The following is a 12,097-nucleotide window of genomic DNA, read 5'->3' as shown; positions in this document are numbered from 1 at the left end:
TCACCAAGCCTCTGGTTAAAGCACCCTATTTCTGTTATAATTGTAGGTTTCATGCATGTGCCCACTGAGGCCAGACTCTACAGGGCTTGGCAGAAAATGGTAGGGTGTGTTATCATCTCTCATGGCCATTGGTTATGTCCTTCATGAAAGAGATCAGCTTTATTCCCAGACAGCCTGGGTAAAAGGAAAGAGGAAAAAAGACAGCTTTCCTAGATATTTTTTTCTGCCTATGGTCAGCAACCCAAGAGGGCCAAGAGTCAGAAAATCATGCCCCTTGCAGGGTTAGCAAAGTCAAGTTTAGTGGCAAGCAAAGCAGGGAGATTAAAAGTATAATGTGAGATAAAACTGGGACCCAGGGAAATCCTAAAAACCACACGTCTCCCAATCACCTCCTTCTGAGCACATCCCAAAGATGAAAGCTATCCCTACTGCAAAGAAAAATATTACACCCACCAGAATGTAATCGGGAACAAGAAACCTTTAAATTCCTCTCACTCTAGCAGAGTAGTGCATTCCCCTGAGTGGCTGATGTGAAGGCTGTGAAAAATTTTACATGCTTACCATATAATTAATATATAGATGAGACAACTTAGGCACAGAATGATAAAGTGAATTGCTCAAGGACTCACAGCTAATCAATTGTGAAGCCAAGATTCAGAGTTAGGCAGTCCAGCTTTAGAGATGATCCCCTTAAACATTTCGCTATCTTGCCTCTCAACTTAGAATGCACAGAGAGTATAGTTTAATCTCCTTAGTTGTATAAAAAAGAATAATAAAGTTCCCAAAGTGGACTACATAAATAGCAGAAGATCCGGTATATAGAACCCAAGGGGTTGTGGGGTCAGGGGAGGACATTTATGGTGGAAGAGATGTCTCCCAAAGCCAATAAAACACTCCAAAATTACGTACCCCTACATTAAAATAAAAAGTTTAAGAGTGAAAATCATGTGCTAACAATTGGAGATACTATTTAAAATATATAAGCAATTCATTTTACTAAATGTCAAGTATAAGGTGTTTATCCAATGACAATATAATACAAAAATTGGAGGATTTTTTTTTTTACATTAGTAAACAGGTTTGACAAGAGATATTAAGTTGACTTTTCTCTTTATCTTAAAGTATAAAAATTAATTACATGTGTTATGGTTTTTACAACCTTTGTAGAAGCAAAGTGCTCTTTAATTTTCAAGTTTCTCTTCCTGAAAAGGTTAGGTGAAAATATCATAGCATTTATCGAAAACAAGAAAAAAAATGAGTAAGGTATTATATATTAGAATAGACAATGTAAACAAAAAAAGCCAATAAAAAGTAATTTAGGTTATCTTGCATGTCTAGATAGGCTCTCAACTCATAATAAAAACTTCAAGTGAAATCCTACTTATAAAAAATAAAGGCCTTAAAGATATCAGAGTGAATTCATGTGGTTATGAGAGATATTTAAGCCTGGAATTAAACTGAAACCTAAATTTGCTTTCCTTTACATCCTGCTTGGTTTTAGAAGTTAAGAAAAAATGCTCCAAACAGAAAACCATGACGTTCTTTTGTACATTTAGGCTACAAAGCTTCTTAAGTATTGCTCTAAGAGACTACATCAAATTTTCCCAAACAGGCCTAAAGCTTCTTTCAGGGAAAACAAAAATCATTAGGAAATTATTACAGCTGTGTATTAGCAGTGTTAATGCAACTTTTCTGACATTATACATTTACATTCATACAAATGGAACCAAAGTTTCATGAAATGATATTCACTCTTAGCATAGGCAATGTTCTCTGATAATTCTTCTATTTTATTGAAAAAAGAAAAAAATTCTGATGGCAACTTATACTGATTACTTGATTCATTAGTGGTTCTACAGTGGACCACAATTTAAAATCACTGGTTTATACTTTAGTCTCATCAAGACATAAGTATAAGGCTATTTTCTCCAGAAGACAATTTATACTCATAATTACAAACATGAAATGCTTATAAGTTTCTGTGAGAAATCTACCCCAAAACATTGCTTGTTATTTCAGTTGCCTTAAGAGAAAGAAAGAAGGAAGCGTGAAACGAGTCTGTCTCTGCTGAGGTAACAGAATCAGGAGTGGATGCTGCCACTACTCATTAGTTTTGCCACAGGAGGGGTAATAAAAGGGGTCAGACAGACACCAACCCACTTTGAAGCAGTCCCCTGGTTGTGCTCATAAAGTTTGGTGGGAGTTGCAGATTTAAATCCCTCTGCAGAGATTTATGGGAGTTCAGATAACTCCCCAGAGAAAAATGGGAGTTCATAATTACTCAGACAGACAGGAAACAAATTCCCCCGTAGAGGGCTGAGGTCAGGTGGGCAAAAGCTGACAGTGGCTGGCACCGTCCTGTCCAAATACAGGCCTTGGCAGGCTGTCCCACTTCCCCTGCACTGTGTCCTCACACTTCCATCTCATGGCTTATTGCTGGAAGAAATCCGAAAAGCAAGCTAACAGTCTTTTAAGACACAAGAACTGGTTTAATCTTGTATTTTTTTCCAAGTAAAAGAAACATACGCCTACCCCACTCCTTTCTCCAAACAGAATCTTCATTAAATCCCAATATATAAGATAGAGTTGTTGCTGCGCTGGAGAGGAGTGCTGCGGACAGCCCTGCCCACTCCTCCTCCCTCCTTATCTGTCAGTCCCTTAGGCTCCTCCACGGAACCCTAGTCCTCTAGAAATGTAGGAATACAGTAATAGTTAAGCATATTTAATGATCCTCGCTAAAGCCAGTCAAACCATTGCCATATTTGTTCTCTAATCTTTGCTTGCTCACTAGCTCTCTAAATCCCACCCTAATACAGAACTCCCTAAAACTTCAGCAAGTGATACTTCACCAAGAACCTACATAAAGCAACATTTCTGAAATTGTCACTCTACATTTGGCTCTTTTTCTTCTATTAACTGATAGACTGTCAGAAATAGAACATCAGCCAAACCAGCTGGGTCCTTACTCCTCATTGCCTGTAGTACCTCTTGTTATTACAATGTACCAATAAATCGAGCCAACCAAACTCTTCTGATAGCCACTCCAACAGAAAGTATGATTCCAAGAAGATGACTGGACTATTACAAGATTTATGTTACCACAGAAGTATGAAAACATGTTTCAATACAGCTGAAGCTTAATTATTTCTTCTTTTCTTTTAGCAAGCAATTTTGGAATTGCTTAGACTCACCAACTCTAGCATCAGCTAGGGGAGAAGGGGCTGCTTTCCCATCCTATTTTACTGGTCTTGATAGGATAAGGCACAGACAAGGAATAAGACACATGAAGATGTAGTGCTGCTGTTACTACACTCACCCTGTAATGTGATGCTTCCCGTGACAAAGATAAAACAAACCATCTTTTTCTTTGAAGAGACTGTCCTGTATGTTTATAAACATGTGAGCTTTCTGAGAAACTGAAACCTTAAAAAAGGCTGAAATTAAATAATTTATTAAGCTGAATGGGGGAAAAAACCTATTTCTAGTAAAACAGAACTGAAGGGAACTAAAAGGGTACAGAAGTAGAGATTAATTCCTTACAAAAGTTATTTTGATGTAGCACACAATGATAATGATAGGCAGAAAAGTTCAGATTTTGACAGATCTATTAACATCACTGGGTCTTACACTGAAAAATGTAACTTTAAAGCTTCTTCCTATAAGGAAATTTCTACTCCCCCAATAACATTATTTCAATTATTTAAAAAACCCAACTCTAGCTGTTCACCATTTTTTTTTCATAATTAATACTTTGACATAACTTTCAACACGACGTCTGGTAATGAAGAAAAAGTAGTACCTTTTCCAATTCTCTTGGTATTCGCAAACAAGTGTATACTCTTTCTCTTCTTTCTGTATACTTGGCCTCATTATGTTCAAGGAAGTACCCTCTTGTTAGTTCAGCACTGAGGAACCTCAACAATGAAAGCTCTACAGAAAAGAAAATGACAGAAAACAAAAAGAACAGTATTTATCAAGGAATGTCCATGCTAGCTGGGGCCATAGGTAATACACATATAAAACAAAGAGACCAAAATAAATGTTATCTATAATTCTATGTCTAGAACTGAACAACTACACACAACGATCAGCAAGTATTTTTGAGAAAAGTATTCTTCTGTGTGGTATAAACTGAAAATGCCACAGGAATATTTAAGGGAATCATTACTAAGGGCTAGAATAGTCAAGAAGGTATTTTTCAAGAGCTCAGTCTTGGTTCTTACGGGTGATACAGTACTTGGACTGACAGAGATGGAGGGAAAATCAGTAGCTGTCAAGAATATATAAAACAGAGCAATATATAGAGTCGAAAGGGAGCCAAGTCACACAACGGGCACTACTTTAGTCCAAGAACCATCCTGGGTGAACTACATGGATACCAGTGCCCCAGCTACCTTCTTAGATCAGCCTCAGAAATCCTGCACAAACGTCTAAATAATGCCATTTTCCTACATGAAGACTTACCAACATGACACTTACAATAGTTACGCAAAGTGCAACCTCAACTAGATCAGAAAAACTTCCCCTTCCTTGGATCTTTCCATTCACCCATGTTTTTCCTCTGTTCCTCTAAAGCAAATTACTCCATAGTCATCTCATCTCAGATGAGGAAAACAAGGTCAAAAGAAATTATTTATATACTTTCCACTCATTACAACTGGAAGCTTGAGGTGAGAAGTGAAGGCTCTGGATGCTCGACCCCACCTCTTCTCAGTGCATTACACTTCCCTGACAGCCCATCCCCTCAATGACCCTCAGCACCCCTTACTTCATCTACACCTTCCTACTTCTACTTTTACTCTGCAGGAGGTAAACTCTCTTCCAGAACGCAGGTTACCAAAAGGTTTCCAACTGTCCACTGTTCTCTTCGCTCTGAGCTGGCCTTGTGGTCCTTTTTACCAAATGTGGTCTTAATATTCCCTCCAAAAAATGACAAGGGAGGAAGGTTGATTTCACTTATCCAGATCTACTTAAGGAGTTGCACCTTCTAGGAGTACTATGATCTAAAGCCTACCTGTGAGGCGGAAAGAGTTTATAGTAAAAAAAAAATCCTTGGCTGGGCGTGGTGGCTCATACTTGTAATCCCAACACTTTGGGAGGCCGAGGCGGGAGGATCACAAGGTCAGGAGTTCAGGACCAGCCTGGCCAACATAGTGAAACCTGTCTCTACTAAAAGTACAAAAAAAATTAGCTGGATGTGCTGACGGGGCGCCTGTAGTCCCAGCTACTTGGGAGCCTGAGGCAGGAGAATTGCTTGAACCCAGGAGGCGGAGGTTGCAGTAAGCCGATATCACACCACTGTACTCCAGCCTAGGTGACACAGCAGGACTGTGTCTCAAAAAAAAAAATTATATATATATCTATCTCCATCCTTAAAAGCCCTTGTAAAGACTTAAGAAGCCATCTTGACTATGGTTCTAAACAACAGGTCTACAACAGCTTACCTTGTCCAGCATTACAACGGATCGCTAGTTCTTTGAGTATTATGTCAAGTGGCTTGCTTATGTTAGGGTTTATTCCATATATATGTGTACGTACACACATACACACACATGCTTCTTTAAATATCAGATTCATAATCTTTTTGGGGAGTCAGTGTTACCATGAAGAGTACATTTACAGTTGAAGTCATGTTGGTTAAGTGTACGCAATATGTGAACTGTATATATTAACAGATGTTTGGATTTAAAGGACTTAGTCTAACCAAATCCACGTAGAGTAGAACTTCTGGTTAGGAACTTTCTAATATGTTCTACGCTGGCTAGAACCAGAACAAGATCTGCTCTTTTAAGGTGAGAAAAAGAAAGCCTTTTGAGTTGCAAACAAAAACAGCCAAGACAAATGAAAGATAAACAAATCATACTCAGTTCAGTCAGTTTTCCAATCAGGAAAAAGAGTATGTTTTGATTAGTATCTACAAACACCAGTTCTTTCATGTAAAAATCGAGAAGCAACAGGCCTTTCAGAAAGCAGAGGAGATTCCATATACATAATTTTTCACTGACCTTAGTGAACTCTGAACTTTGAACTCCAGAGGCCACTTCACCACACTCTACGGACAGCAGCCAACCCTGCAGCTTCCCCGTCTCTCCGTGCCACCTAAATCTGATTCATTGGTGCTCTTCTCTCTTGAATGGCTAAATTTTTTCATCTAAGTCTCTCTGGTAGCCCTTCTTCCTCTACCTGATCCTTAAGTGTTTGCTGCTTCAGTGCTCTATTCACTACAGTAAAATGTCAGCCATCCTTCAATGCTAGCATTCTCCAATATGTCCTCATCATTCTTTCTTGTATTTATTCCCTATACCTACTTTGTTTCCTATACATGTTTTGTTTCCTATAGATTCCTAACTAAAATTAAAACCATCATCAAAATCTTAAAGTCATCATATCTTCAGCTCTGGCTATTGTCATATTTCCAACAGCCTCCTCTACCTGGATATCCCATAGATACCGAAATCACCTGCAAAACGAAACCTGTATCTTGCCCACTGACTCTGCACCTTTCCTGGAGTCCTGACTTTAGTTACTGGCTTTACCCGTGACATAGTTGCTGCACTAGAAGCCCAGGGCCAATCTTGACAACCCCCCCCCTCTTCTTACCAAGGCCTACCAATTCTTTCTTTAAAACATTAACTTTTTGCCCTTTTTCCTACACTCCACCCTAGTTTAGTCCTCCCCATCTCTCTCCAGGTTATTGCAAAAGCTTCTTGATTGAGTACCATTCTTCCCATCTTTCCTCCCTTCAATGCTAACTCCACCTGGCAGCCAGTCAGCAGCTCACACAGATCAGATATGGTTCTGCTGAAACCCTTCAGTGATTCTTCATTACCTCCAGAATAAAGTCCTACCTCCTCAGTGTGGGCCATCCCAGATCCTCTATCACTGGCCACAGGCCATCTCTTCAGTCATGCTTCACACCTGCCTCCCCTGAATTTCTAGGTCACAATTTTCTTTTTATACCACTTTTCATTTCTCCCAAACATGTCAATGGGTTCACACTGCTCCTTGGTCTGAGAATTCCCTACCAATTTTCCAGGAGTGAACATGCCTAGACGGTACCTTCTCTGTGAAGACTTCCCTAAGTTTCTCAGGCAGAGTCTGTCCTTTCCCCTACTTGGCTTCCGCAGTACCTGTGTCTGCCTATGATTTTCTGCAGCATGCTACATTCATTTTCTTATCTGGTTTTCTCATTCACCTTTGCATCACTGGGACCTAGCACATAACAGGTACTCAACAAATGTTTGCTAAAACAATATATGGGTCAGAGGAGAAGAAGAAAAATCACAGAGAACAAAAACAGAATTAGACAGTGAAAAGCTAAAAACAAAATGGAAAGGGAAGTGACTAAGAAAAGAAAGAATTACAGACATAAAATGGAGTGGCCAACTTAGTCTCTTTAGGAGGCAGGCAGCAAAGAACAGAATTGAGGGAGTAATGTGAACGGCAAACTGGGCTAAACTTTCATGTGGGTGATCTGTCCCTTCTGATATGATAATTTCTGGCATTTTCCCATTTTTCTTTACTGCTGAATTGCTCTATTGAAAGATGATCTATATGAATACAAAAGTGGAATTCATCAAAATGTTCACTAGTAATGGAATTGCTTAATAAATAACAATGTACCAATATAAAACAAAAATCAGAAGTGGCAAAAGAAAAGCAAACCAGATACTTGAGAAAAGAACTTGCAATTGTGACAGAATTGTTCGGAGACTCGGGGAGTCAGCAGGGAAGGAGTGAAAAGCTTCATTCAATGTAGCAGCTGCTGAGGATACAGGAGCCTCTACTCTGTGTAGCTAACAGATTGTAAAGGTAACCCAACGGGTACCTGAACCTCAACCCCTCTGAGGGAACAGGGTACCATGATGCAGTCACAGTCAGTGAGTGCCCTGGGTTTGGGAATGAAGAGATTCCCATTGTCCACACTAAGTGCAAGGAAAAAAATTAGGCAGCCCCCAAGAATGCCATCTGCGTTAAAGAGACACAGAAACACATTACTGCACAATCATTTACAATTTTAAAAAGCAAATTAAATAAAAAGGTTTATTTGGGGCCGGGTGCAGTGGCTCACACCTGTAATCCCAGCACTCTGGGAGGCTGAGGTGGGAGGATCACCTGAGGTCAGGAATTTGAGACCAGCTTGTCCAAAATGGCGAAACCCCGTCTCTACTAAAAATACGAAAAATTAGCCAAGTGTGGTGGCAGGCGCCTGTAATCCCAGCTGCTTGGGAGGCTGAGGCAGGAGAATCGCTTGAACCCCAGAGGCGGAGGTTGCAGTGAGCCGAGATCATGCCACTGTACTCCAGCCTGGATGACAAGAGTGAAACTCCATCTCAAAAAAAAAAAAAGGTTTATTTGGAAAATTATTCTCCACAATGGTGTTTTCTCTGGTGACTGGGGATGACAGCTTTGACCATAATGAGAGTTGGGTTACGATCTACAGAAGAGCATGGGATTAGCAACCAGGGAAAGGGAGTCCTGGTACCAGTTGTCTTAAACATTAGTCCTGTGACCCTACTCCAGTGACAGATGTCAATTTCACTGAAGAGAAAATGGAAGCTTAGAGGAGTTTTTTTAAATACCTGTCAACTGTTTGCCTTATCCACAGAATCATCAAAGGACTAAGAGAGTACTTGTATGAAAGTATATAAAAACTGCAAAGCATGACGCACTGTCTTCAACTACTTCCTATTAACTTCACAAGTACTGTAGTATTAATCAGTTCTGGTTTGGTGGTTATCTAATGTTTATTTCTGCAATCCTAGCTCTATCGTTAAAAGGTAAAATGACAAATAAGTATATTTAACAACGTATATAACCTAAGTAATTTTCTGTAAACAGGTTATCATACAACATAAATACCGAGTGTTTTAATTACAAGTACAAAACAATGCTGTGTCCAGATTCCACCGCTAGATATCCAAGAATTTTAAACACTAGTTTAGATTCTACAATGGAGAATATAAAAAGTCAAATAAAAACATAACCTATTTTGAGTGTACAGCTCTCACAACTATGAAACAGGTTCTACTGTTATGCTCATTTTGCAGATGAAGAAACCAAGGCCCAGAGAGGCTAAGGAGATCTCCAAGGTCACACAGGAAGCAAGCAGAAAAGCCAGAACTCAAAGTCAAGAAGTCTATGGCTAGAGCGTGTGTTTTTCACCATTAGACAGCTTTTCCTATTATTGCCTCAAGTGCTTTTGTAAACAGGCCACTGCGTTACTTCTGGAAAATCAGGAGCCCTCTGTCCCTCCTCTTTATCTGTGCTCCCACTGCACCTTGGGCTGACTTCTGTGAAGCTACACTCTTTACTAGTTGCTCCCTTACAAGACCATAAACCTTCTGAGAGCAGGCCCCATGTATCCCTATATTCTCGAAGTCCAGCCCTGCTGGTGAGTTCTGAATGTAGGGGTAATCTTTGTGTATAATTAGTGCGATGCTAATGGGCTGGGGAATGGTTTTAAATGATACATTAAAGAAATACTAACCACAACAACAAAGTTTCATAAGGTTAAATATCTTGAAAGCTTTGTCTTACCTCCTTCTCATCTACTCCTGAGTCAGTGGCTATATTTTAGGGATCAGAATCCTTCTACTTTACAGTATGAGGCAGTTTACAAAGGTCTTGCATACATTACTTCATACAATTCTTGCAACAATCATGAGAGCTAAAGAGAGCAATTAATGCTGTCCATATTTTGTCCATTTTCATATTATGAAAAAACTGAGGTTCACAGAAGTTGAGTACAAAGTCATTGAAAAGCTAAGCGACAAACTGGGAATAGCACCTAGTCCAGCGTACTCTCTCGCCTATATCAAAATGATCAACCATCTCTCTGACAAGTATAATTTGGCTGTGATTCCTGGTGAAGGAGGTAGGAGGGTGCACTGCCTCATTGCCGGAGCCATGGAGTTAGCCTTGCTGCTTCTGCTCCACCAGGACCACTCCTACCTTTCCCTGGAGAAGGCTGCATTTCCCAGCACACCACTCAATCCCCAGTGCCGAGTTACACCTGCGTTTCAGTGTTTCGCTTGTTTTTATTTTGCTAAACATTGCTCTCTAGAATTCTATAGACCCACCTGAACTTACCTGTCCCATAATTTTGGCTATAGTTGCCTGGTTAATAATTTAGCAAAGCCACTGTTCTTTACCTATGGGTATCACCAAGAACTCTGACAGCTAAGTACATCTTAACTTCTGTCAGACTTTCGTGGTATTTCATTCCGTCTAAGCAAAACAGTCACTCTCATTTGTTATGCTAAACATCTACCTTTATGTTTTAAGAGTATTTTTCCAATAATCCAAATACTTACTTCCTGAACACTGATTTCAGTTTTCAAGATGTCAATTAATTTTAGTTCATTTATCCCAATCTTACCAGGAAGAAATATCATTCAGTAAAAGTCTTTTAAAAATAGATACTTTTGGGAAGCCGAGGTGGGTGGATCCTGATATCAAGAGATGGAGACCATCCTGGCCAACATGATGAAATCCCGTCTCTATCAAAAATACCAAAATTAGCTGAGCATGGTGGTGTGTGCCTGCAGTCCCAGCTACTAGGGAGGCTGAGGTAGGAAAATTGCTTGAACCCAGGAGGCAGAGGGTGCAGTGAGCCAAGGCGCCAAGGCACCAAGGCATCAAGGCACTCCAGTCTGGCGACACAGTGAGACTCTGTCTCAAAACAAACAAACAAACAAACAAAGTTTTACTATTTAATTATAACATAAACAAGTGCTTCAACATTAGAAGAACTATGTTTTGTCAACTGTGAATTTTCTTTTTTTTTTTTTTGAGACAGGGTCTCACTCTGTTGCCCAGGCTGCAGCGCAGTGGCACAATCTTGGCTCACTGCAACCTCTGCCTCCAGGGCTGAAGCGATTCTCCCACCTCAGCCTCTCTAGCAGCTGGGACTACAGGCACATGCTACCATGTCCACCTAACTTCTGTATTTTTTATAGGTATGGGGTTTTACTATGTTGCCTAGGCTGGTCTTGAACTCCTAGGCTCAAGCAATCCACCTGCCTTGGCTTCCCCAAGTGCTAGGATTATAGGTGTGAGCCACCGCGCCCAGCCGTCAACTGTGAATATGTAATATGAGGAAAATAATACCAATCATAAATCCCAATCAATTCCTCCAGCACATATATATGCACATATATATATATATTTTTTTTTTTTTTTGGAGACAGAGTCTCGCTCTGTCACCTGTCACCCAGGCTGGAGTGCAGTGGTGCGATCTCGTCTCACTGCACCCTCCACCTCCGCCTCCTGGGTTCCAGCAATTCTCCTGGCTTAGCCTTCCAAGTAGCTGGGATTACAGGCGCACACCTCCATGCCCGGCTAATTTTTTGTATTTTAGTAGAGACAGGGTTCCACCGTGTTGCCCAGACTGGTCTCGAACTACTGAGCTCAGGCAATCCTCCCGCCTCAGCCTCCCAGAGTGCTGGGATTACAGGCGTGAGCCACTGCGCCTAACCCCTCCAGCATATTTTTACACGATGTCGTCTCCTACCACAGAATTGCTCTGTGATCCAGAACTTAAATTCAGAAAAAGCATAGTATAAATTGCCTTTTCCTCACCCCTAAAATAAAAAACACATTGTTTAATTATCTTCTAAGAAAGCTTATTTTAGAAATAAGAACCTAAGATTAAAAAGTATTAATTAAAAGTCATGAGTAATCATAAATATATTCATATGTTCAGTAATATGTCTAAATATATCTTTCTTAAAATAGCATTGAGCATTTAAAAAGTTGGAAAGTAATACTGGTTAACTGTTAGGAAAATATGAAACATGCGTACCTCCATAGCCTTAAATAACATAAAACTTTAGTAAACTTTATTAAGGTTACACTAAACTATTAGATAAGCTTATTAAGCAGAGACACACTCTTGTACAAGGCCAATTAGTAATCAGCTTTTCTAGGAATCAATAATACAATTCTGCCTTCCTAAGTCAAACATTAAGTAAAAGAACCATCTCACACAATATATTCAAGTTTTTAAGATGTTTGAAAAAATGTTTATAGTCTCATTTAGAGCAGTAAAGAGTAGAATATTTATAAATGTATAGATGGAAAACAGGTATAAACA

General features: G+C 39.7%; 1 protein-coding gene across 3 annotated transcripts in view; it reads right to left on the bottom strand.

Annotated features, from left to right (window-relative positions):
* Nucleotides 1-12,097, bottom strand: part of TAPT1 (transmembrane anterior posterior transformation 1) — a 66,012-nt gene that overhangs the window by 49,431 nt on the left and 4,484 nt on the right. For 2 of the 3 annotated variants that reach the window (XR_002730600.1, XM_023206952.1), the window contains exon 2: nt 3,800-3,930. The exons of the other annotated variant lie outside the window; for it this stretch is intronic. Coding sequence is in view for 1 of the 2 variants with exons in the window: in XM_023206952.1 (XP_023062720.1) it covers nt 3,800-3,930 (131 nt within the window). In the remaining variant the exon portion in view is untranslated. The remainder of the gene's footprint in view (nt 1-3,799; nt 3,931-12,097) is intronic. 3 annotated transcript variants of the gene reach the window in all.

Source organism: Piliocolobus tephrosceles, chromosome 3, assembly GCF_002776525.5.
Source record: "Piliocolobus tephrosceles isolate RC106 chromosome 3, ASM277652v3, whole genome shotgun sequence".
Lineage (NCBI taxonomy): Eukaryota > Metazoa > Chordata > Mammalia > Primates > Cercopithecidae > Piliocolobus > Piliocolobus tephrosceles.
Note: the sequence above shows the minus strand (reverse complement) of the source record. Positions and strands in the feature narration are given on the sequence as shown.